Source organism: Rhinolophus sinicus, chromosome 12 (genome assembly GCF_057876585.1).
Source record: "Rhinolophus sinicus isolate RSI-liver-muscle chromosome 12, RSI-T2T, whole genome shotgun sequence".
Lineage (NCBI taxonomy): Eukaryota > Metazoa > Chordata > Mammalia > Chiroptera > Rhinolophidae > Rhinolophus > Rhinolophus sinicus.
In genome coordinates this window covers 40,856,122-40,875,650 of record NC_142512.1, presented here as the reverse complement: position 1 = coordinate 40,875,650, position 19,529 = coordinate 40,856,122, and the positions used below count along the sequence as shown (strand labels likewise).

The 19,529-nt window shown below is 47.5% G+C and overlaps 2 protein-coding genes and 1 long non-coding RNA gene across 5 annotated transcripts; 1 reads left to right on the top strand and 2 right to left on the bottom strand.

Moving 5' to 3' along the window:
• Positions 1–125: 125 nt before the first annotated feature.
• Positions 126–4,759, bottom strand: VPS25 (vacuolar protein sorting 25 homolog). 3 transcript variants are annotated; one of them, XM_019747809.3, is made up of 7 exons: positions 4,603–4,759; positions 4,218–4,363; positions 3,454–3,507; positions 3,004–3,092; positions 2,157–2,232; positions 687–782; positions 126–273 (listed from the first exon to the last, which is right to left on the bottom strand). In XM_019747809.3, exons 1-7 carry the CDS (start codon positions 4,731–4,733, stop codon positions 245–247), a joined length of 621 nt encoding a protein of 206 aa, XP_019603368.3. In that variant the 5' UTR covers positions 4,734–4,759; the 3' UTR covers positions 126–244. The 3 variants fall into 3 exon arrangements, with proteins under 3 accessions (XP_019603368.3, XP_019603370.3, XP_019603371.3); XM_019747811.3 differs by having other exon boundaries at positions 126–782; XM_019747812.3 differs by lacking the exon at positions 687–782.
• A 4,449-nt stretch (positions 4,760–9,208) lies between these two features.
• Positions 9,209–11,014, bottom strand: RAMP2 (receptor activity modifying protein 2). Its single transcript, XM_019747612.3, has 4 exons — positions 10,798–11,014; positions 10,348–10,413; positions 9,767–9,878; positions 9,209–9,650 (listed from the first exon to the last, which is right to left on the bottom strand). Exons 1-4 carry the CDS (start codon positions 10,895–10,897, stop codon positions 9,395–9,397), a joined length of 534 nt encoding a protein of 177 aa, XP_019603171.1. The 5' UTR covers positions 10,898–11,014; the 3' UTR covers positions 9,209–9,394.
• A 126-nt stretch (positions 11,015–11,140) lies between these two features.
• Positions 11,141–16,594, top strand: LOC148756556 (uncharacterized). The gene is made up of 3 exons (XR_016022956.1): positions 11,141–11,288; positions 14,185–14,279; positions 14,731–16,594. It is a non-coding gene; the product is annotated as an uncharacterized LOC148756556 (long non-coding RNA).
• Positions 16,595–19,529: the final 2,935 nt, after the last annotated feature.

Sequence of the window (19,529 nt, the reverse complement as noted above, 5' to 3'; positions counted from 1 at the left end):
GAGGACCTTTTCATTTACAAAGGCCATAGGCCTTCTCTCCCCTCTCCTAAGTGAGGATTCACTCGGGGGTAACACTTCACAGCCCTCCCCATGCCCGTTCCAGCAGTAATGTCAGAGGCAGGCAGTGGGATTGAGTTTTTTAATATTATAAATCAGTGTCCGGCCCCGCCTCTCACTGCCAGGCCCTTTCCTGGGCCTCCTATCTTCATATTGCCTGGAAGGCTGCCTGCAGCCAGGGCTTCCACTATCCCCTAGGAAGGATCCAGCACCAGCCTGTGAGGGGAGGCAACAGCAGCTAAGCAGGTCGGAGAGGTAAGAGACAGAAGCTTGTGCAGGCGTGTGTGTGTGTGTGTGTGTGTGTGTGTGTGTGTGTGTGTATACTTACATGTGAGAACGCATGTGAACTGTCAGGTTTACAGACCCTAGCTCAGGGACAACCTAGGACCAGAGAGGAGGTCGGGCAAGGAGAAACACATCTTTTCTCCTTGGCACCTCATCCTCCCCTATCCCAGGGACAGACACATGGGGTAAGTAGGAAACCCATCCCTGGGCTGGAGCCCTTTTGAGTCTGGTGGAGTCACAGACCCAGTCTATAGGGACACTGGGTCTGTCTCCTTCTGAAAGCCCTGGAAGGATAGGAGGTAAGAAGTACAGGGAGACAGATCTCTGCTAGAAGAACTTGACACCTCGGCCATCGCTGATAGTGATGATTTCCGCCTTGTGCTCCTGCTGTAGGGCCTGCAGAGCCCGCAGTAGGGTCGCCTCATCCAGCCCATGGAACTCTGGACAGGGAGACATGGGTAGTCAGGGACACTCAGCTACTTGGGGTTCAAGGACTCTGAGAGCAGTCTAGCTGGAAGCTGAGACCTTATGAAACCAGGATATCCGTGTGCCATCCATACTGCTGCAGCTGCCACCCACCCTTCCTGGGTACTCCTTAGGAATAAGGGGTGGAAGAAAGACTTAGCATAAGTGTTCCTGCTTATTTCACCCTTCTTGGTTCTTCTGTCAGACTTAACCCCCACATGCCACCCTCCCATTAGTGTCTGATGCACAAGAGTGAAACCATTTGCTTGCAAGACACAAAGAGGGCGCCTTAACCATCAAGCCTAGGGAGGTCAAGACCTTGTCACTGGAGGTTGACCCAAATTGCACATCTGGACCCATCAGGAGGACCTGTCCTAACACAAAGAAGTATAGCCATACCTCTGGCAGGAGAGGTCCAGCATAGATATCTGCCCTTTCCTAGTCAAAAGGAACAAAGCTGGGAGCAAAGGGCCAGCTGAGTATCTGGAGATATGGCACGATACTGCAGGGAGATGTGAGAGGCAGGAGGCAAGTCCTAACAGGCTTGTATACCTCACGCCTTGCAGGGCCCAGCTCTTGAGTCAGGCAGCTTACTTTCTAAGGAAGCCTCCAGCTTTGCCCAGCCTGAGTGGTGGGCTGGGCAAGGCTGCAGCACTGAAGTCATAGGTGATGGTGGGAGTAGCAAGCAGAGGCCTGCAGGGCAGGGGGGAAGAGCCAAAAGCTATAAACTCTGTTGGGGGAACCAGGGTCTGGCAGAAAAGGGAGGCACCCCTTTTTCGCCAGCCAAGATTGGAACTTTTGGTGATCCTGGGGATCAGAATATCAAGTCAGAAATAAAACAGCTAAGAGAGTATTTACACCATGTAAAAACAAAAAAGTATACAAATCCTTGCCTGGCCATAAAACAAAGTATTTCAAATGGTTGGGAGAGTTGGCCCAATCCCTTCAGCTAACGCCCACAAATCTTGAGCCCTCTATAAGAATAAAGAGTGAAAGAAAGCCTGAGTCAGCAAGGAATGAGATTTCAGGCTTAATCTCCTGCTCTGGTTCTTCATTCAGCATCTACACCAGTAATTAACTTTTCATGGGTCACAGATGCCCTTGAAAATCTGAAAATATGTACTCTATCCCTAAAAAAGATACATACACACCCCCACAAATAAAAGTTGGGTGTTTTTTTTTTGTATGTGAATTCAGGTGCTTTATGGAAATACTGGATATGGGTTAAGAAACCCTTGTTTTATGTTGTATTTGGAATTCAGAGGCAGAGAAATGGAAAGTCTGAATGTCAATTAAGCAAGGAAAGAGGATTCAGATGACAAAACTGGGGGGAAAGGGGAAGGCATTACCCTCATCCTCTGTGTCTTCACCATTGGTCAGTTCATACAGGGTGAACACGGAGTTGTTCTGGCCACTCCTGGAAACCTATGGACACAGAAAACGGGGATTGAATAAGGACCAGGAATCTCCTGGGAGAAGGTAAACTCACCAGCTCCCCCTCGCTGACCCAGGAATGGTACCTATTCCCAAACCAGGGCTCAGTCACCTCGGCAGAGAACAGCTAAAACCCACAAACCCTACAGGTACTATATTTATGTGTGTAAACACACATTCGGAACCACTAAACCACAGGCCTCCACATGTCTGAGGAGTGACCTCTCGTTCTGGTTGTTTTCCTATTCAAGAATGGGTGGTATGTGTTTGTTATATTTGGGTTGTTGATGCTTCTTCCCCTCCTCTCTCTTGGGAATGTTTAGAGCTGGTGGTGGCTGGGAATTTGGGGGACAGAGTTTGTCCCCACACCCACACTGGTTTAGAAAGTCACATTCATATTGTGGACAGACCCATAAGGGTGCAGTGGGGGGAGGGGCCCCGTTTTTTTTTGTTTTTTTCCTTCCTTTCCCCATTTATCTTCTGTGGCCAGAGGCTCCAGCCAACAATAGTACTCGTGGTTCCCAGTAGTGCATTCTCCAAACATGGCCTCAAGTAGCCTCTGGCCTCCAACAGGCAAAGAAAGGGAAGTTCTGTGCAGCCAGGGAAATTGAGTCACTGAAAGAATCTTGCCTGGAAGACCTACACTACTTATTTTTGCTCCCTCCCACTTTGCTCAGTCTGGATCTGGGAACACCAGGTATCTGCTGAGCAGATACATTTCTTCTTTGCCATGCATGGATCTTTGCAGCAGAATAGTCTCACCCACTGATAGATGAGTTTCCCCCATTCTTCTGGCCTCCGCCACATGATCAGGAAGCTAGACTTGTTCTTATCCAACCACTCGAGGTTCCCTGCAAAATAGATACTTATGAAAGCATCATGCTCTAAGAAGGGACAAAGAGGCAAAACCAAGTAGAACAGAGTGGAAGAGACTCAGCTTTCAGAAAGAGAAATTCAAAATTTGTTTTACTATCTGCAAGGCACCCATTCTTCTACAGCTCTTCAGGTCTTAGAGCATAGATGGAGAGATTTCAACTTTGTATACCAATGAGGGAAAAGGACACGGGGAATTGGGCTCTCTACTGTACAGAGCACTCTGGGCTCTAAGCCAGGGGAGAGAAAAAAGTTGTTCAAAGAAAAGACTTGTGTTAATCTGCCCTCAGGAAAACCCAACTAAGCAGAAATATAAGGAATCTGGGGAACTGAACCCACCTTTCTTCCTCAGTTCCTCTAATACAATCTGGATTGATTCCACAGGGAGCTTCCCTGGTTTAAGGTTAAGGGAATGGCATTAATGAAATGAACTGTGTGGGATAAAAATTCTCAGAGCCAGTCTCATGCTAAGAACCACTTGCCCCCTTCCTCTCCCTACCACACGCACATATATGTGCAATGCCCCAACAGGGGAATTGGCATTTCCTGGTAATTGGGGGGAAGAAGTTATAAAGCAACTATTCCAATTTTTAAAAAGTGGTTTACAAAATAAAAGTACTACCATTTTCACTCTCTATCCTCTATCCTTCCTTTAGCCTTTCTGCACAGATATTTTAGGTATGAATCAGGCAGCAAAAACAAATGACCCTTACTTCCTGGGAGGAGAGTAGGTGGAGAAAATTACTAAAGGTAGTACCGAGTTTAGTTTGAGCCGTACAAAGACGAGGGCAGGTGATTCAAAGTATCTAATGGGTTCAGGTTGAAAAGGTTGGGATTTGGTTTCAGGGCAGTTTTTATGACCTGCATGACACCTGGGTACCCATCACTGCCTAGGACAAGAGGGTTTGGTGCAGCATGTGGGCTGGGGGCAGGGGAAGGGTGGTAAAATAGATGCTAGCTACACATACTTGGTCTTTCTCAAGGCCAGTTCAGGTGGGAACCCGACTGCTGTGGGTGAATAGGGGTGGGGTGTGAAGTCTGGGCATGTGGAAAAGTGTGGAAGTGCATGTGTGTGGGCTATGGAAGAGCCTGAGGGAGGATACGCTGTAGCTTCACGTTGTTGAAGAGCGGGCTCTCCTGAGCTTCCATCACCGTCATGCTGGACTGTTTATGCAGGCGACAGAAGGACAGGACCAGCGAGCACCAGGCGGCCAGCTGCTTCTGCCGAGTGTCCACGTTCGGCTGTAACCTGCCGGGTGAAGGGGGTGGGTTGCAGAATTAGAGGGAGTGGGTTGCAGAATTAGAGGGAGTGAGAGGGTGAGAAGCAGCACTTGCCGGAGGCGCGTTTGGGGGAGCAAGTGAGGGGCGGCTGAGAGTGGTGGCGACCAGGTCCTTTCTCCCCCTCCCCATGTGAAGGATCAGGGCTGAGCCCGGGGTCCGAGGGTGGGGAGGGAGGCACAGCGGGGCTTCTCGGGGTCTGAGCCTCACGTAAAGAAGGGCGGGAAGCGATACTGCCACGGCCACTCGAAACTCATCGCCATCGTAGTAGCCCAGGAAACCCGGAACCTCCAGGCAAAGGACTTCCGGTCTCCTCTTCGGCACGTCCGGGCAGAAAGCATAGCAGAAACGTTCCGGACCCTTCTCGGGAGAGGGGCGACCTAATGGGAGTGATCTTCTGTCCTCTTCAGCTAGTTCCTTGCCATTGCCCTAAACATCTTCACCGTTTAGGGCAGAAAGCGCCCTGAGAGGTCTTCTGATTCAACCCCAGAGAAGGGCCGTCACTTTCCCAAAGCGCCACAGTTTGTTAGTAGAACTACAGGTAGGACCCCAGCCTGGGCTTGTGTCCACTGTGCTAAGCTTTTAAAAATACAACATTTCTGTCAATTGCCGTTTAAATTAAAACGCCTCACAACTCCCCAGTTTCCTCACTTCCTATGTCCTTTGACTCCACCATTCCTCTGTTTCCTGCAGCACCTGTAGGAGCACATTTGTAGCTTTTGTTGCTGGAAACCTCTGCTTCCGCGAGTTGGAATTGCCATATTTGACCACAACCCTATGTCTCTCACCTCTCCCATTTCCTCACCTTTCTAGTCTCAAGTCCCAGACCCCTTTTGGTCTGTATGACTCCTTACCCAACCTAGACTATTCAGTTCTGTCCCCATTGCCAATCCGCCAGCTGGTTAGTTCCCAAACCAGGGTTGTTGCTCCCTGCCCACCCCCCTTCTTTTTCATTCCTTAGCAGGGAAGTATTACTGGGAGAGAAAAATCACCAGAACATGCTGACTGAGCCCCAGATTCCCTGACTAACCTCACTGCTGGGCTCTCAGTGCAGCCCAGTGACCCTTTGCCTTTTATTGACTCCCTGTCACATCCCTCAAGGTAACTCTTCAATTGTAATAACTATGTATGGTGTCAGGTGGGTACTAGATCTATCGGGTGATAGATGGGGGCGGGGGGGGGGTTGGGGCAGAGTAAAAAAAGGTGAAAGGATTAAGAAATACAAATTGGTAGTTAAAAAATAGTCAAGATGTAAAATATAGGGAATATAATCAATAATATGGTAATAACTCTGTATAGTGTCAGGTGGGTACTAGTCAGGGGAATCACTTCCTAAATTATATAAATGTCTAACCACTATGCTGTACACCTGAAGCTAATATAAAATAATATTGAGTGTCAAATCTAATTGAAAAATTTAAAAGGGAGGGGGAGATAAAAAAGAATAAGAGGTTCAAATTTCCAAATATAAAACAAGTAAGTTTTGGGGATGTAATATACAGCATAGAAATATAGTCAATAATATTGGGATAGCGTGGTACAGTGTCAGATGGTTGCTGGACTTACCATGGGTATCCCTTCTTTAGCACAGGGAATATAATCAATAATGTGATAATAACTCTGTATAATGCCAGGTGGGTATTGTTGAGTAACTATGATGTACATCTGAAACTAATATAATATTGTATGTTAGCTATATTTTAATTAGAAAATCTTGAAACAATTTTAAAAAGGTAACTCCAAACTTTTCTACACTCATTCCCCATGCCCCCTCCACCCCCACAGAATGCCCTTTCCTTCTATTTTATGAGGTTGAGGTGATGCACATAAACCTCTTAATCTATGAACCCTCCATTTGTCACCACACTTGATTCATCCCTCAAAAACTCCTCTCCACTTTTACTCCATCCCTTTGAACTCAAAGGAATAAGTGTAACAATTCCTTTACAAGGCCATCCCTTTGGCATATCTTCTTGCCTCTCCTTTCCAACTTCTCCAGGACTTCTCTGTGTATCGTCTTTCCTCTTTCCCTTTCCCCTGCCTTCTCTCCTCTAGTCTACAAACATGCTGAGGTCATCCCTATTTGAAAATATGTAGTTTCCTTAGCTTTGCCACCCTCTCAATTTCCTGCCTGATCTCTAACATCTCCCCCACCCAAGTCCATCCATCACTGTGCACCGTTTCTGGTCCACAGAAGTGCCCAACAAATATTTGTTGAATAAATGAATGAGCCATTGAATTCATAATGTTCCCTCAGAGGGTGCCATCTCCTTTGCTTCCATGACACTGCTTTATCCTTGTTCTTCTACCGTCTCTCTGATCTTTCTCTTTGTCTCCTTTTTCCCTCATTCTTTAAATGTGGGTATTTCCTAAGACCATAACCTCAACCATCTTCTTTTCAATACACCTTCTCTCTTAGAACTCACATCTTTCTCATGGCTTCACAGGGCATTTCTGTGCACAATATTCCTAAACTTATATTTCTAGCTCCACCTTCTTTCCACCACCACCACCAGCATCCCTATTTCTAACTCTCCGTGGAAAATAACAGCTTGTTCCATTGTTACCTCATATTGTATATCCTTTTCTTCAGGCCAGCTCCTCCTGCTACTGGCCCTTTTCTATTATTACTTCCGTCATTGTCCTAGTAACTCAAGTTCAAAGCCTGAGTCATCTCTAACCTCTCCTCTCTGTCACCTCCTTCATATCCAAATCCTGCTGATTCCCTCCTTTTTAAAATCATGTCTCCTACTTTTTAATTATTTTTCATTTCTGTATTCACCACTCTTTTGGTCCTCATTTTCTCAAGCCTGGATTGTTGCAATAATTTCCTAATTTATCCCCCTTTCTACTCTCTCTCCTAGGTAAATGCACTCCATCTGAAGCCTATTCATATACCAACTCCACAATTACCCTCCTGTGTTCTTATTTTCTGTGATCATATCTCAGGTAGATGTGACACCCTCCTTCCTTTGCACTCAGATGACTTTTGGTTTCTATCCCTTGCGTGACTCTCATCACATACTTCATTGTTTTTGTTTATTTGTACATGTCAGCTCCCCTACTAGAAAGCCATTGAGAGCAGAAACCAAGTCTTATCTAATTTATCTTTCCAATACAATGTACCATAAACAGTGTCTGATAACAGCATGCCTTTGATGTATGTTAGTAAAATGCATGAAAGCAAATATGGGTCAAGAAAAGAATAGATATATCCTTGGAAATAGCAAAGATTTATCTCAGGTGAAAACTCAAAATGTCCTAGGGAACAAGTATGTCTCTAGAGAAACAGATATGTCCTAAGAAGAGGAGAAATGTGTCTCAGAGAATGGATACATTCCAGGAAGCATACAGGTACATATCTGTGGAATAGACAGACAAGTCTAGGAAATGCACATGCATCTACTCAGGGAAGCAGATATTTCAACAAGGAGGGAAGGAAAGTTCCTGAAGAGGCTTCAGGTGCCACAAGGAATAAACAGGTATCTTTATGGAGAACAAAATTATTCTCTAGATACTTTTGATGACCTGGCAGGTTTGTCCCAGGGAGAACAGGAGGTGATTTCCTGGTGAGAACTGGGCCTCGGTGACCAGGGGACATACAGGAGTGTCCCTATACCAAAATGGTGAGTCACAGAGACTAGGTATGTCCCAAGAAAGTGGTGTGGACAAAAAAAAAAATCATAAAGTCCTAGCTAGGCAGGTTATGGTGGATAGTCACACCCCAGGCATGTAACTTTTTAGTAAGAGGTTTATCTTTGCCCTAAACAAGCCCCGTCAAATGTTCCTGTGCATCTAGGTTAACACACCTTTGAAATGCCTATTTTCAGACCCCGCCTTCTAAGATGTAACCACCCTCAAGAGAGCAAATAATCTTAACCATCCTGTAATCCAACGCCCGCTTGCTTTCTTCCACCTTCATGTGATCTTTCTTACTTTCCCTCTTTAATTTCAAACGTATAAAAGAAACTACAAAACTAGTTTTCTCTGGAGCATGAAATCTTGCTCCCCGGCATATGTTATCAGTTTTGGCTCAAATAAACTCATAAAAGTTCTCTACAGGTTTGAACGTTTCTTACGTCGCCAGTGGGAAAGTGTCTTAAGGAAGCATAAGTATGACTTGGGAAGCTGATAGAAGGGTCCAGTTAAGAACTAGTGGTTGCTATGGAGATGACAGCTCTCTGACCGCAGGGTCCAATCTTCTGAGTTTTGAGCTTCTTCCACCACTCAGCAATCTTTTAGTTTTTGGCTTTAGTGGACACCAGGGGGCAGTATGCAGCCAGGCTGTAGACCACACCCCCAAGGTCCAGGACAATGTAGGATGAGGGCCAGGGACTTGGGGGGAGAGTCCTGTGGTGAACCTAGTAGAGAGAGGAGCCCCCACTGCCTTTGCCCTCAGTCCTGAGATGGACTCCAGCTGGTCAGATGAGGGTTCCTATTCCCAGTCCCTGGGAGTAAACAGGTATGGAGAAGGGGAAAATTCAGGGTACCCGGGTGTCCCCCTTCCTTGCAGAAGTCATAGCAGAAAGTCCTCCCTCGCCCCTCCCCCCACACCTCCCCAGCTGCTCTCCTGACCGGAAGGGAGTCTCTTCCTGCATGTTTCCTGGAGCTGGATTTGGATAGGGGCAGGAAAGGCCCTGCCTTGGGAGGAAGGAGCAGAGGAGTGTGGTCTTCAGTTGGGGTGTGGGGGTCAGGTAAGTGAACAAAACGGTAGGGCTATCCAGATTCTCCAACTCTGCTGCCAGAGCTGAGGGTCTGTGGGAATGGCAGAAACTGGAAAGACACAGGCCCCACTGGGATGGGGAGGAGGACAGCGTAACAAAAAAAAATCTTTTATTTTGAAGATTACAGAACTTGTGCCATGACCCCACCCAGCTTCCATTTCCACCAATGTAAGGATCTGCGGTGGGGGTGGGAGTGAGAGAAGGAGGTAGGGAGAGGAGAGAGACCTAGTGGTGGCCGGGGAAAGAAGTAAGATGGCTGCTGAGAAACTCATGCCACCCTAGGTCTGGGCTTCACTGTCTTTACTTCTCCACACTACGAGGGTGACAAGGAACGGGATGAGGCAGATGGGGGCTATGATCAAGGCCAGAAGCACATCCTCTGGGGGATCTGAGAAGGTGGGCTGCACCTGGGAGCAGTTGGCAAAGTGGAGCTGGTGAGTCTCAATGATGATCCTTTCCGCCCAGGGGTTGGGGAAGCCCAGGTTAAACTCGTCTGCATTCTTTTCCAAACAATATTGCAGGGAGCTATAAGGCCTGGGGGCACGAGAAGACGAGAGTGAGGGAGGGGTTGGGCCCAGAGAAAGGAGTGCCCCACATTCACTCAAGGCCCACCCACAAGGAGCAGGCCCCACCCCGGCCCAAGCCCTTACCTGCTAATTACGGCCCAGTCACACCAGTCTTTTTTGATAGAGTCCATATAATCCTTATAGTCTAGCCAGCAAAGTTGGACATTTTTCTTGTAGTTCTCTACTGCCTTTTGTCCTGTGGGCACAGATGCGACACATTGACCACACCCTGCCCCTCCCTCCAAGCCCTCTGGTCCAGGTACTTCCATGAAAGAACTGCTGTCCCTTGTCTTCAAACAAGGGAACTGCCTGGAGAGCTTCAGAAAGCTTCCCAAGCAAGACACTTCTGGCTGAGGCGCGAGTCCCGGTTTAGGAGAATTTTAATGTCTCCCACGTGCACAGCACTTCCCAGCCTGACAAGAGTTTCCATACACACTTTTTCTGGGACCTTCTAACCCACCTGTGAGGTGGGCCAGCTCAGAGCTAGGTGGGGACTTTGAGGGATGAGAGGAAGAAAGATGTAAAGAACACCAAGAGAGAATAGAGGGGAGTTTAGTGAGGCGTCAGTTGGGGTTGAGGCCTGCCTTGCGGGAAAGGGACCCTCCCCTACTGACTTGCCTCTCCTCTGGCCGCAGGCCACCCTCCCACAGCTGCTGGATACTCACCTTTAAACTTCATGCTGTCTGGGGTGGTAAGAAGCTGAGCCAGGGACTCCTGGGCGTTCAGGACAGCTGTGGGCAGAAATGGGAGAGGAGGTGGGATGGCTGGGATCTGGGAGGAGGGGAGCCTGGAGGATGGGTGTGGGTTGGGACCTGAGCCCCTTGGAAGTCAGAGCTACTCTTAGAAGAGGAGGAGGAATGATCCACCCACGGGGTGCCTCAGTGCCTGGAAGAGAGGGGCTGGTACCAGCTCTTTCTCACTCACATTCAGACCGCAACCCCCTCCCTCCTCGCCAGCCCCGGTGTCCCAGCTTTCCCCAAGTGGGAAGCAGCTGCGCCCTCACGGAGGTGGGAGAGCGTCAGAAGGAGAGCGCTGTCCGCAGCCAGAGTAGGGCCCGTTCCGGCCTTGGCGGTCCAGCCCCCCTCCCCTCCAGGGCCTCCGGGCGCTGCGCTCACCGCCCAGCAGGAGGAGGAGGCGAAGCGCTGTGGGTCGCCCAGTGCGGGTCGCCCCGATCCTCGGGCCGCCAGCGGCGCTGTGTACCCGGAGCGAGGCCATCGCGCCGCGAGCAGGCGAGGAGGGGCGGCGGCGCTGCGCCGGGCCCGGGCGGGGGCGCCTATATCCCCGGCCCCAGCCGCAGGAAACCGCGCCGCTTCCTCGCAGGGGCTGGGACAGCGGCGGCCACGTGGGGGGCGGGGGCGACGCCCGGGGCCGGCGGGCTGGAGGGGGAGTAGCAGCCCCACCCGGCCCTGGCGCCCGCCGCTCCCTCCGCCTTGCGGGCGATGGCCCACCCTTTCTTCTAGCTCACCCTGCGGGGCTGGACAGCTCCCCTCGTAATCCCAGAACCGGGATCCATTTCCTGGGCTCGGCAGCGTGGCGCCCAGGACTCGCCCGGGTCTCCGAGCATCTGCTCCCGGGATTCTAGTCGCTTCTTCTCTTTCGTCGGGAGGTGGGCAGGGTTGGAGGTAGGGTGGGGAGCGAGCTGCTCTTCAGGATTTGGAGAAGAGGGAAGGGTCTGGAAGCTCAGAGGGCCTCGGAATGAGAGTGTCTAAACGCAGGAGGTTAGGGCTGTCCTGGGCCGTGGGGGCCTGGAGCTGGCCTCAGAGTTCCCTTTCCCTGGGAACACTCACTGATGTCAGCCCGCCAGCCAAAATCAGGGAGGTAGAAGAGAGAGCAGCCCTCCAGAGTCTGTAGAAGGCCTGGAGGTAAGGGTAGAGAGAAAAAAAAGAGTCCCGATACTTTCCCTTGGAGGTACCTCCTGGGGCCTAAACCTACAAACAGGATTGGGGGGAGGGGCAAAAGTAAGATGACTCCATTCCCAGATAGAAGGTGGCCGCTACTCTTCAGGACCAAGGCTGTGAGAAGGGAGGGGTTTAGAACCTACAATGAGTTTAGGAGCTCTGTGTCCTAATTCCATTTTCCCACTGGAATGACTATCATTACCTTCACAAATTTTCAGTGTCCTCCCATGTAAAATAGGGACAACACCCTCCTGGATAAACTGTGGTGAGGATGACATATGTAAAACGGCATTGCAATCTGTAGATGCTAGTTTCCTTTCCTCTTTCCCTAAGGCCTTGCCTAAGGTCACACTGTTGGAAAGCTGCATGGCTGAGCCTGGGGCCCCAGGGGGCCCACACTTCTGCCACACCACAGCTGTCTCTGTGTCCTGAGCCAGAGCTTCATTAGCTGAAACAGTGGAGGAGCCCAGGAGCTGGCTTGGCCATGACATTCAACTCCAGACACAGCTGTCAGCACCAAACTTTCCTAAATTACTCCCAGACACTGACCCTTGGACTCAGCTGCTGCTGTTGTCCAAGTTCACTGATCCCGGCCCACCACAAATTATCTTTCATGATCGCTCTTCAAAATCTTCATCTCAGGGTCTCAGGCTCTTAAATCGTGGCCACTGATAACCTGTTGTCCTCCTCCAAAGCGAGGGTCAAGAGGTTGCTTTAGCAAGGCACGCAGAGGAAGAAGGGAAGTGGCCCACTTGGCATGAACCCCAAAGCCCTCCTGGGGAGGGTCATCTTCTACAGTGTGCAGAAAAGAGCCAGGCAGCCTCAGAGCCACTTCAGGCCAGGGAAAAATCCTTTCCTTCCCTCTCACCTGTGACTGCTCTTTTCAAAAAGAAAACATGGTCCAGAAGGAGGTTTCTGGATAAGATGGGAGGAGGAAGCAGGAGGGGCAGAAAGCAAAACCAGCCATTTCCATTGGGTTGGGGCCAGAAGCACCTGAGCCCGCTGTGGGTTAAGACTGGAACGGGATCGGGATTAAAGATGACAAAAGCAAATGTTGGGTTTTAAATAGCGCAGTAAAGTATAATGGATAAAAACAAGCAAACATTGGTTAGGATTCTGAAGTTCTGCCACTGTCTTGCCATGTAAACTTGGGCAGGCCATCTCATGTCTTTGGAGCTCAGCATTTTCATATACAAAATGACCTTAGAATCAAAAGGGAAAATATAAGTGACTTGGTAGAAAGTGTGATTTTTAGCCTAGAGTTGGGTTTAGGTTGCATCAGGATGTGGAGACCTCCAAAGGAGGGCTCGTTATAGTCATTCCTGAATGTGGAAGTCCTAACTCTCCCATTGGAGAATCTGGGAATTTTATCTCCTCCTGATTTTCCTCTTCCCACTTTTTCTTACCATTTAGATGTTTTCATTGACCCTTGGGAACACCCTGGTAACTTGGGGATGGTTATGGGCGTCCTTTGGGGTTGAATGGGGACTAGAGACCCCATTTTCCACTTCTAAGTTGCCATAGAAGATAGTCCCATGTTCTGCAGCAAAGGGACAGAGAAGAGCTTCATTAGGGACAGTTTCTTTTATGGGAAGTCCCATTCTCCACCCGCAGGGCTTTTACCTTCCTTTTCTAAACCCACTTCTGCTTTACAATGGATTCTTTTTGCTATAAAAATATACTTTTTAATTGCAAGTAATACATAAGTATTTTGAAGAGTATTTTTAAATACATAATACATAAATATTTAAACACAGAAAACTTCATAATCCCATTCCTTTCTCACTCACCTTCTCACATATTTTGGAATTAAAAAAAAGCATAAGTAGGATTTAATATCTGTGTTGTTCAGCAACTTTTTTAACTTGAATATCTTTCTATGATACCATATATAGATATGCCTCTTTCCTTTTTACTGTAGTATAGTATTGTTTTTAGTCTTTTATTCTTATATCCAATGGAGTTTGGTCTTTAAGTTTCCTACACACTCCCTTATTCCTCTGTTTCTGCCCCACTTCCACCTCTAATGCTTGGGAAGAGAAGGATGTGGTCCAGCTGAACACTGACCTGAGATTTCTGGCCCTGACCTAGACTTCTGGGTAGGGATCCTACTGCCATGTAAATTTCCCTTCTCATTACCTACTAAAGGCCATCCTGCCTGGAGCAGTGGGAGGGATGACTCAGTCCTTAGAAGTGCCATATCCAATCCTCAGCCTTCTCCCTACACACACACAAACACAGAAATGCAGGACAACTTAATAAGAAGTGAAAAGCACTGAGGGCCTTCTACACAATGAAATTACAAGCAGAGAATCCTAGAATTAGCATCTCTACAGTGTAGAGACAGTCACACATGCTGGCCTATTCCCCAGCTGTCTGCAAAATAAAGAGCAAAGCACAGGAAAAGAAGTGGGAGAGTCAGGGTCAGGAAAGGCAGAAGTTCTAGCGGGGTGGGGCTGATCCTTTCAAGCTGGAGAGAGGAGACAGACGTCTTCAGAGGGCAGGGAGGCAGTGAAGAGAACCAGCAGAGATGCAGCCAGGGAGCCAGCTGGCTAAGGAGGGGAAGGAAAGGGGTAGGGACACAACTACTGCATCTCTCCCCAGCCTCCTCATCTCCAGAATGATCTCGTACTTGGAATGAGGAGCATGACCACCTCTCAGAGGAAAAAATGGTTATTGGAGAAAACTTTGGCTCTCAGGTTGGTAAAAAGCATAGAAAATGGTTAAGTTATATTCCTCATCAACTACTGAGGACTTAATAGTAGCTACCATTTATTGAACAATTACTGCGTGCTGTACAGTGTGTTCTCTGACACATGTGCTGGGCATTTTGTACAAATTTCTTCAAAGTTTACCACCATAACATCAGAATTATCTTGTCCATATGTGAAGTGGGAAAACAGGAGCAGTTTGCCCAAGGCTCAGAGGTAGTAATTGGCAGCACCAAGATTTGAGCCTAGAGCTGCTTGATGCTAAGCTTCATGTCTTAACCGTTATGCTTTGTCACCTCCCTCTCACTCCAAATCAGAATATTGATTCCTTATTGGGTCTTGAAAGGAAGGGAGGATAGAGTTTCTTCCAGAACCAGATTGACCCTTCTAGAAATAAGATCCTGCACACAACTTACTCCCCCTCTTTCCCTGACCCAAGCTGGATCATGACGTCACATGGTGGAGGCTGTTTTTCTGAAGTAAAAAAGAGAAAAAACCCAAGGCAGATTTACAAGAACAATTATCAGAAAGAGGACCTTGGCCAAGTGACCACAGCACACGCCCAGCAGTACTGAGAACACTGCTGGTCCCTCAGCACTTGAGGCTGACTCATGGTTGCTGTCAGGACCCAATGCCAGATGCCAAGATTGCTTTCACCCTTCCTCCCTTCCTGGACTGTCCTATGAAACCATCCCCAGGAACGCTTCTACCCCTTCCCAGCACTCTAGGAGGCTGGATGTTTTATAACATGGGGATGGCATGCAGTGTGCTCAATACTTCATACAAAATGTTTCATTTAAACTCCCAATTAAATTAGGTACCATAGTAACCCACTTTACAGATGAGGAAACTGAGGGTTAGAAAGGTTAAGTAAGGGGCGGCTGGGTGGCTCAGTTGGTTAGAGCGTGAGCTCTTAACAACAAGGTTGCTGGTTCAATTCCTGCATGGGATGGTGGGCTGCGCCCCCTGCTACTAAACATTGAAAAACGACAACTGGACTTGGAGCTGAGCTGTGTCCTCCGCAACTAGATTGAAGGACGATGACTTGGAGCTGATGGGCCCTGGAGAAACACACTGTTCCCCAATATTCCCCAATAAAATAAAATAAAATAAAGAAAGGTTAAGTAACATATCCAAGGTCATGCAACTAATACTGATACCCAAGTCTTCTTGCTAAATCCTGGACACTTTACCTCTGTTCCACAATACCTGGTGGAAGTCCACCTGCTAGCCGACATGCTAAACAGAGTCAAATAGGAAGGGATGAGGAAGCGTGTCCAGAGAGCAATCAGATAGGGCTCCTTATGGCACAGAGGGCCTTCCCCTCTCAGTACAACCCCTCTCCTGACTGTGCCTGCTTCACCTACAGACAGTAGCTTTTCACATCCTTTCCCCCAAGACCTTAATGCATTAAATGGACAATGAGAAAAACCCATGACACTATGAAATAAATCATTTTTCTAGATCATAACAAGGATCCAATATATGTTAAGCAAACATGACACTAATAATGCATGTGTTTTAACACGTGTAGTGTTTGTAATGTGACCTTAAGTAGTTCTATAAAAGGCCATGTTTTCCTCATCTGTAAAATGGGAACAATAATATCTATAAGCTGTAAGAGTTAAAGCTCTTAGAGCAGTTCTTTATAGACTCAATGTAGATTGCTATTATTTCTATTGCCTTAGTTGTCAAGAGCATACACTTGGGAATCAAGCAGACTTGAGTTTGAATCCCAACACCATCACTTTTTTAGCTGTATATAATCTGTGCAGTTACTTAACTCCTCTGAACTTGTTTTCTTATCTGCAAAAATGGGGTTACTAGCATGTATCTCACTGAGCAGTAGAGATAATGCACATAAAGCGTTTGATCCAATGACTGGTGCTAGCAAGCATGCGATCAATGGTAGTTACTATCATAATGTATAACATGTATAGTTACAACAGCTATATTGCCAAGATAGTCTAGGATCCTTCCAGTTTTATAACTTTGTCCTTTTCATTACTTAACACTCCTTTTATTGAAAAGAATACAGACTTCGTTGTCAAACAGACCCAGCTGGGTCTGAATTCCAGCTCTCCTATTTTCCAGCCATGTGGCCATGGCCAATGTTGTCAATTTCCCTGAGTCTCAATGTCCTTCTCTGCAAAATGGGGATGACAATATCTATTTCTCAGACATCTTTCAAGGATTACATGAGATGATGTAGGTTCACATCCAGTCTAATGTCTGGTGATTATGTGAATGCTAAAGGCAACTTGTTAAATAAATAAATAAGTGTATTTATTTTTGTTCCTTTACATGCAGTGTCATGGATATAATCTGTAGCTGTATGTATTGTACTTTTCTTGCTCCAAAAGAGTCTCTGTAGCCTCGTACCCATCCTAGCCACAGTGGGGTTCAAAGGGCCGTGGCATCAGAAGCGTGGGACCCTGCTGATAAGCCAGGGAAGACAGAAGGGGAAGTCACAGAACCAAGGGGCACTCCCCTTTCCTGTCTGGCTAGGATTTGTTTGTCTTCCACACAGGCTGTTCCCTGCTGATATGACGGTCTGTCGAGTGTCCAGCTTTGATTGGTATCTCCAGTACAGAGGAAGTAAGGAGCCCCCCTGCCTTTCAGAAACTATTTTCCTCTGGACTTGCAGAGTAGAGTCCCAAATGCATTTATTTCTCTTTCTGGCACCACTGGTGAGAGCAGAAAGCCATGGAGAAGATTCAGAATCATGATGTCAGAGCTAGAAGACCTCAGAGAAAGGCAGAGGTTGAGTGGAGTGGTTCAGAACATGGGTTTGGGGGTCAGAATGATTGGGCTTAAATCCTGGCCACACCATTTACCAGCTGGGTGATTTGGGGCAAGTTCCAGAATCCCTTTAAGCCCTAGTTTCCTCAACTGTAAAATGAGGATGAGAATATTATTGACTTCATATGACATGAGATGACCCATTTTAAAGCACTTACGCACACTGCCAGGCACATAATGAGTGGTCAGTATTTGAAGGCCATTATCATTTTTCTAGTTCTGCAGTTTTACAGTTGAGAAGCCTGATGGCCAGAAAGGAAGCACAGCTCATTAGCTGTCCAGCCAATCACGGTTATTTCCCAGGCAGAGCTGTGCCAAAGGCGTGTCCCACTGTGGGATCAAGGCCCTACGTTAACTGTGCCGAGAGAGCAAGAAATGGGCAGCACCACCCTAGCTGTGGGGTTGGAGCTTTCAGAGTATGTACAAAGCAAGGCATAGCTCCCACCCCAGTGATCCCCCAAAAAAGAAAGTCCCTTCCTACTGGAATTATTTATTTTGTAATTAACAAAGGCTAAGGAGGCCCTTTCTAATATTCTGGCTGGGAGGTTCAGAGTTTAAATTTATAACAGCCATGGACAAGGGTTTATTGTGGACCTGTTGTTACTTGCTGAATCGAACGCATTATTATGATCCCTGAGCCACTAGGGGTCAGGAGCTAAGTACCTGGGGGTGGAAAGCTGTGTTTTTGAGATCAGAGGACAAAATGTCCGGGAGTGGAGAGGCAAACATTGAGCCATGTATCCAGGCTCAGTAACGTCCAGGCCCCAACTTGCTTTGGAGCTGCCTTTACCTCTAAGTCTTCAGGGAGGGGTCTGGCACTTGAGCTGGCCCCACCAAGTCCTAAGCAGCAGCCCCAGTTTCTGATGATCTTCATACAGGCTTTTAGGTTGCGTTTTGCTTTGTTTTGTTGTTTGTTTCCCCACAGCAGGGTGGCCTTTCCTTGCTTCTGGGTGGGAACTGGAGGAGGGAGGATGGTTTGCTCCCATCTCCACAGCTGTGTTTACACTTCCCTGTCAGGGACTGTCTGGGGCCCCAACCTTTCCTCAGTCCTCTGCATCCCCTCAGAGAAATGCTATTTGATATCCCTGTGGGCTTTACATGGGAGGGGCAGAATGAGTCAAGGGGTCACCATCCAAAGGGGGCTGGAAGGAAGCGAGGAAGATTGTCAGGGAGGAAGGAATAGTGCAGAAAGTTCTGTTTGAATTCTGGGAAGCATTATCTCCTTCCCTTTCTATCAGTGGCCTGAAGACCAGCATGGGACAAAAGTACACTTAGAACTTGCCCACCCCAGAAGGAACAGAACGCGTGACATGTCGTTTCTAATCACCGGGTAAAATAAAATCTTGCTTTGTGATGGGAATGTGAACACACAGAGCAGAACAGTCTTCCCTAAGGGTTCATTAGCGCCAGTGGTCAGAGATACAACATGTTAAAGCCAATAAGATCATGCTAAAATACACACAAATTAAAAAGGATTTAAGAAAATGGTCAAATAAATAATGCTCTTCTCCAGGGAGCAAGCTGAGCTGGTATTAATCAGTATACTAGTGTTGCCGGACTCTCTGCCAAGCCCAGGAGAATGGCTGCCAAGGCAAATCAGGCATCAGGTTTCAGAAATTAAACACATAATTTTATTTTTCCGCATTAGGGAACTTTCAAAAAAAGAACCAGCTCTATTAGGCTACTCAGCACACTTTGTCCAGTTTCTTTCAGCCCCAAAGGCCTCCAGTTTAAGAGTAAAATGACCAACTGGAAGCCAGGAGTGACAAAGTTATTCCTTTCTCCTATTAACTGCCTGGCGGGGTGGGGTGGGGCTGGAAGGAGTGGGGCAGAGGTAACGGTACTGTTTTTCAGAGGTCCAGTTGCTGACCACTTGCCAACAGTTTTTCTACGAATTTATAGGACAAAGACCTGAAGGGTTGGAAAAGAAAAAGTTGTAGAGGAAGAGCTGGCCAAACAAAGATTGGCTGATAGTTTCGCATGGACCATGGTTAGCTAAGAAAGAGCCTGGTCTCAGAAAAACTCTCTCATCACAACGAGGAGGAACCAGTTGACAGACAAAATTTCCCCAAGAACCCAATGCTTATTGGCAATGTGGGAGGTTGTTTTTATAATCTTCCAGTGAACAAGGATTAGTCCTATCCCAAGTTGTCATGGTGGATATGAAAAAGATATACAGCATGGTAGTGAGTGCAAAGTGCCCCAGAGTTAAAGCACGGGAGAGCCAGGAGGGCTGGAAGGCTTAATGAAGATGTGGAGCTTGAGCTGGGCTTCAGGGCTCGGATCTACAACTTTGACATAAATTTCCTCACCTTCCTTCTGCTTTTCCATCTCAAAATATTTCTATAACTATATTTTCTTTGTTATTGCAAAATGTCTTTGTATCTCTTCTCTTGTCACTTGGCATAGTCTCCCAAAGCAATGTGTTAGTTACCA

Bases quoted from the DNA above. Each gene is read 5' to 3' on its own strand.
- VPS25 (XM_019747809.3), bottom strand. From the start codon at position 4,733: ATGCTTTCTGCCCGGACGTGCCGAAGAGGAGACCGGAAGTCCTTTGCC. The intron at 2,233-3,003 runs GTGAGACTATTC...CTGTGTCCATAG, and splicing joins GGAAACTCATCTATCAGTGG to GTTTCCAGGAGTGGCCAGAA. The intron at 783-2,156 runs GTAATGCCTTCC...CTCCCTGTCCAG, and splicing joins TGAAGACACAGAGGATGAGG to AGTTCCATGGGCTGGATGAG.
- RAMP2 (XM_019747612.3), bottom strand. From the start codon at position 10,897: ATGGCCTCGCTCCGGGTACACAGCGCCGCTGGCGGCCCGAGGATCGGG. The intron at 10,414-10,797 runs GTGAGCGCAGCG...TTCTGCCCACAG, and splicing joins CCTCCTCCTCCTGCTGGGCG to CTGTCCTGAACGCCCAGGAG. The intron at 9,879-10,347 runs GTGAGTATCCAG...CTGTGCCCACAG, and splicing joins AGACAGCATGAAGTTTAAAG to GACAAAAGGCAGTAGAGAAC.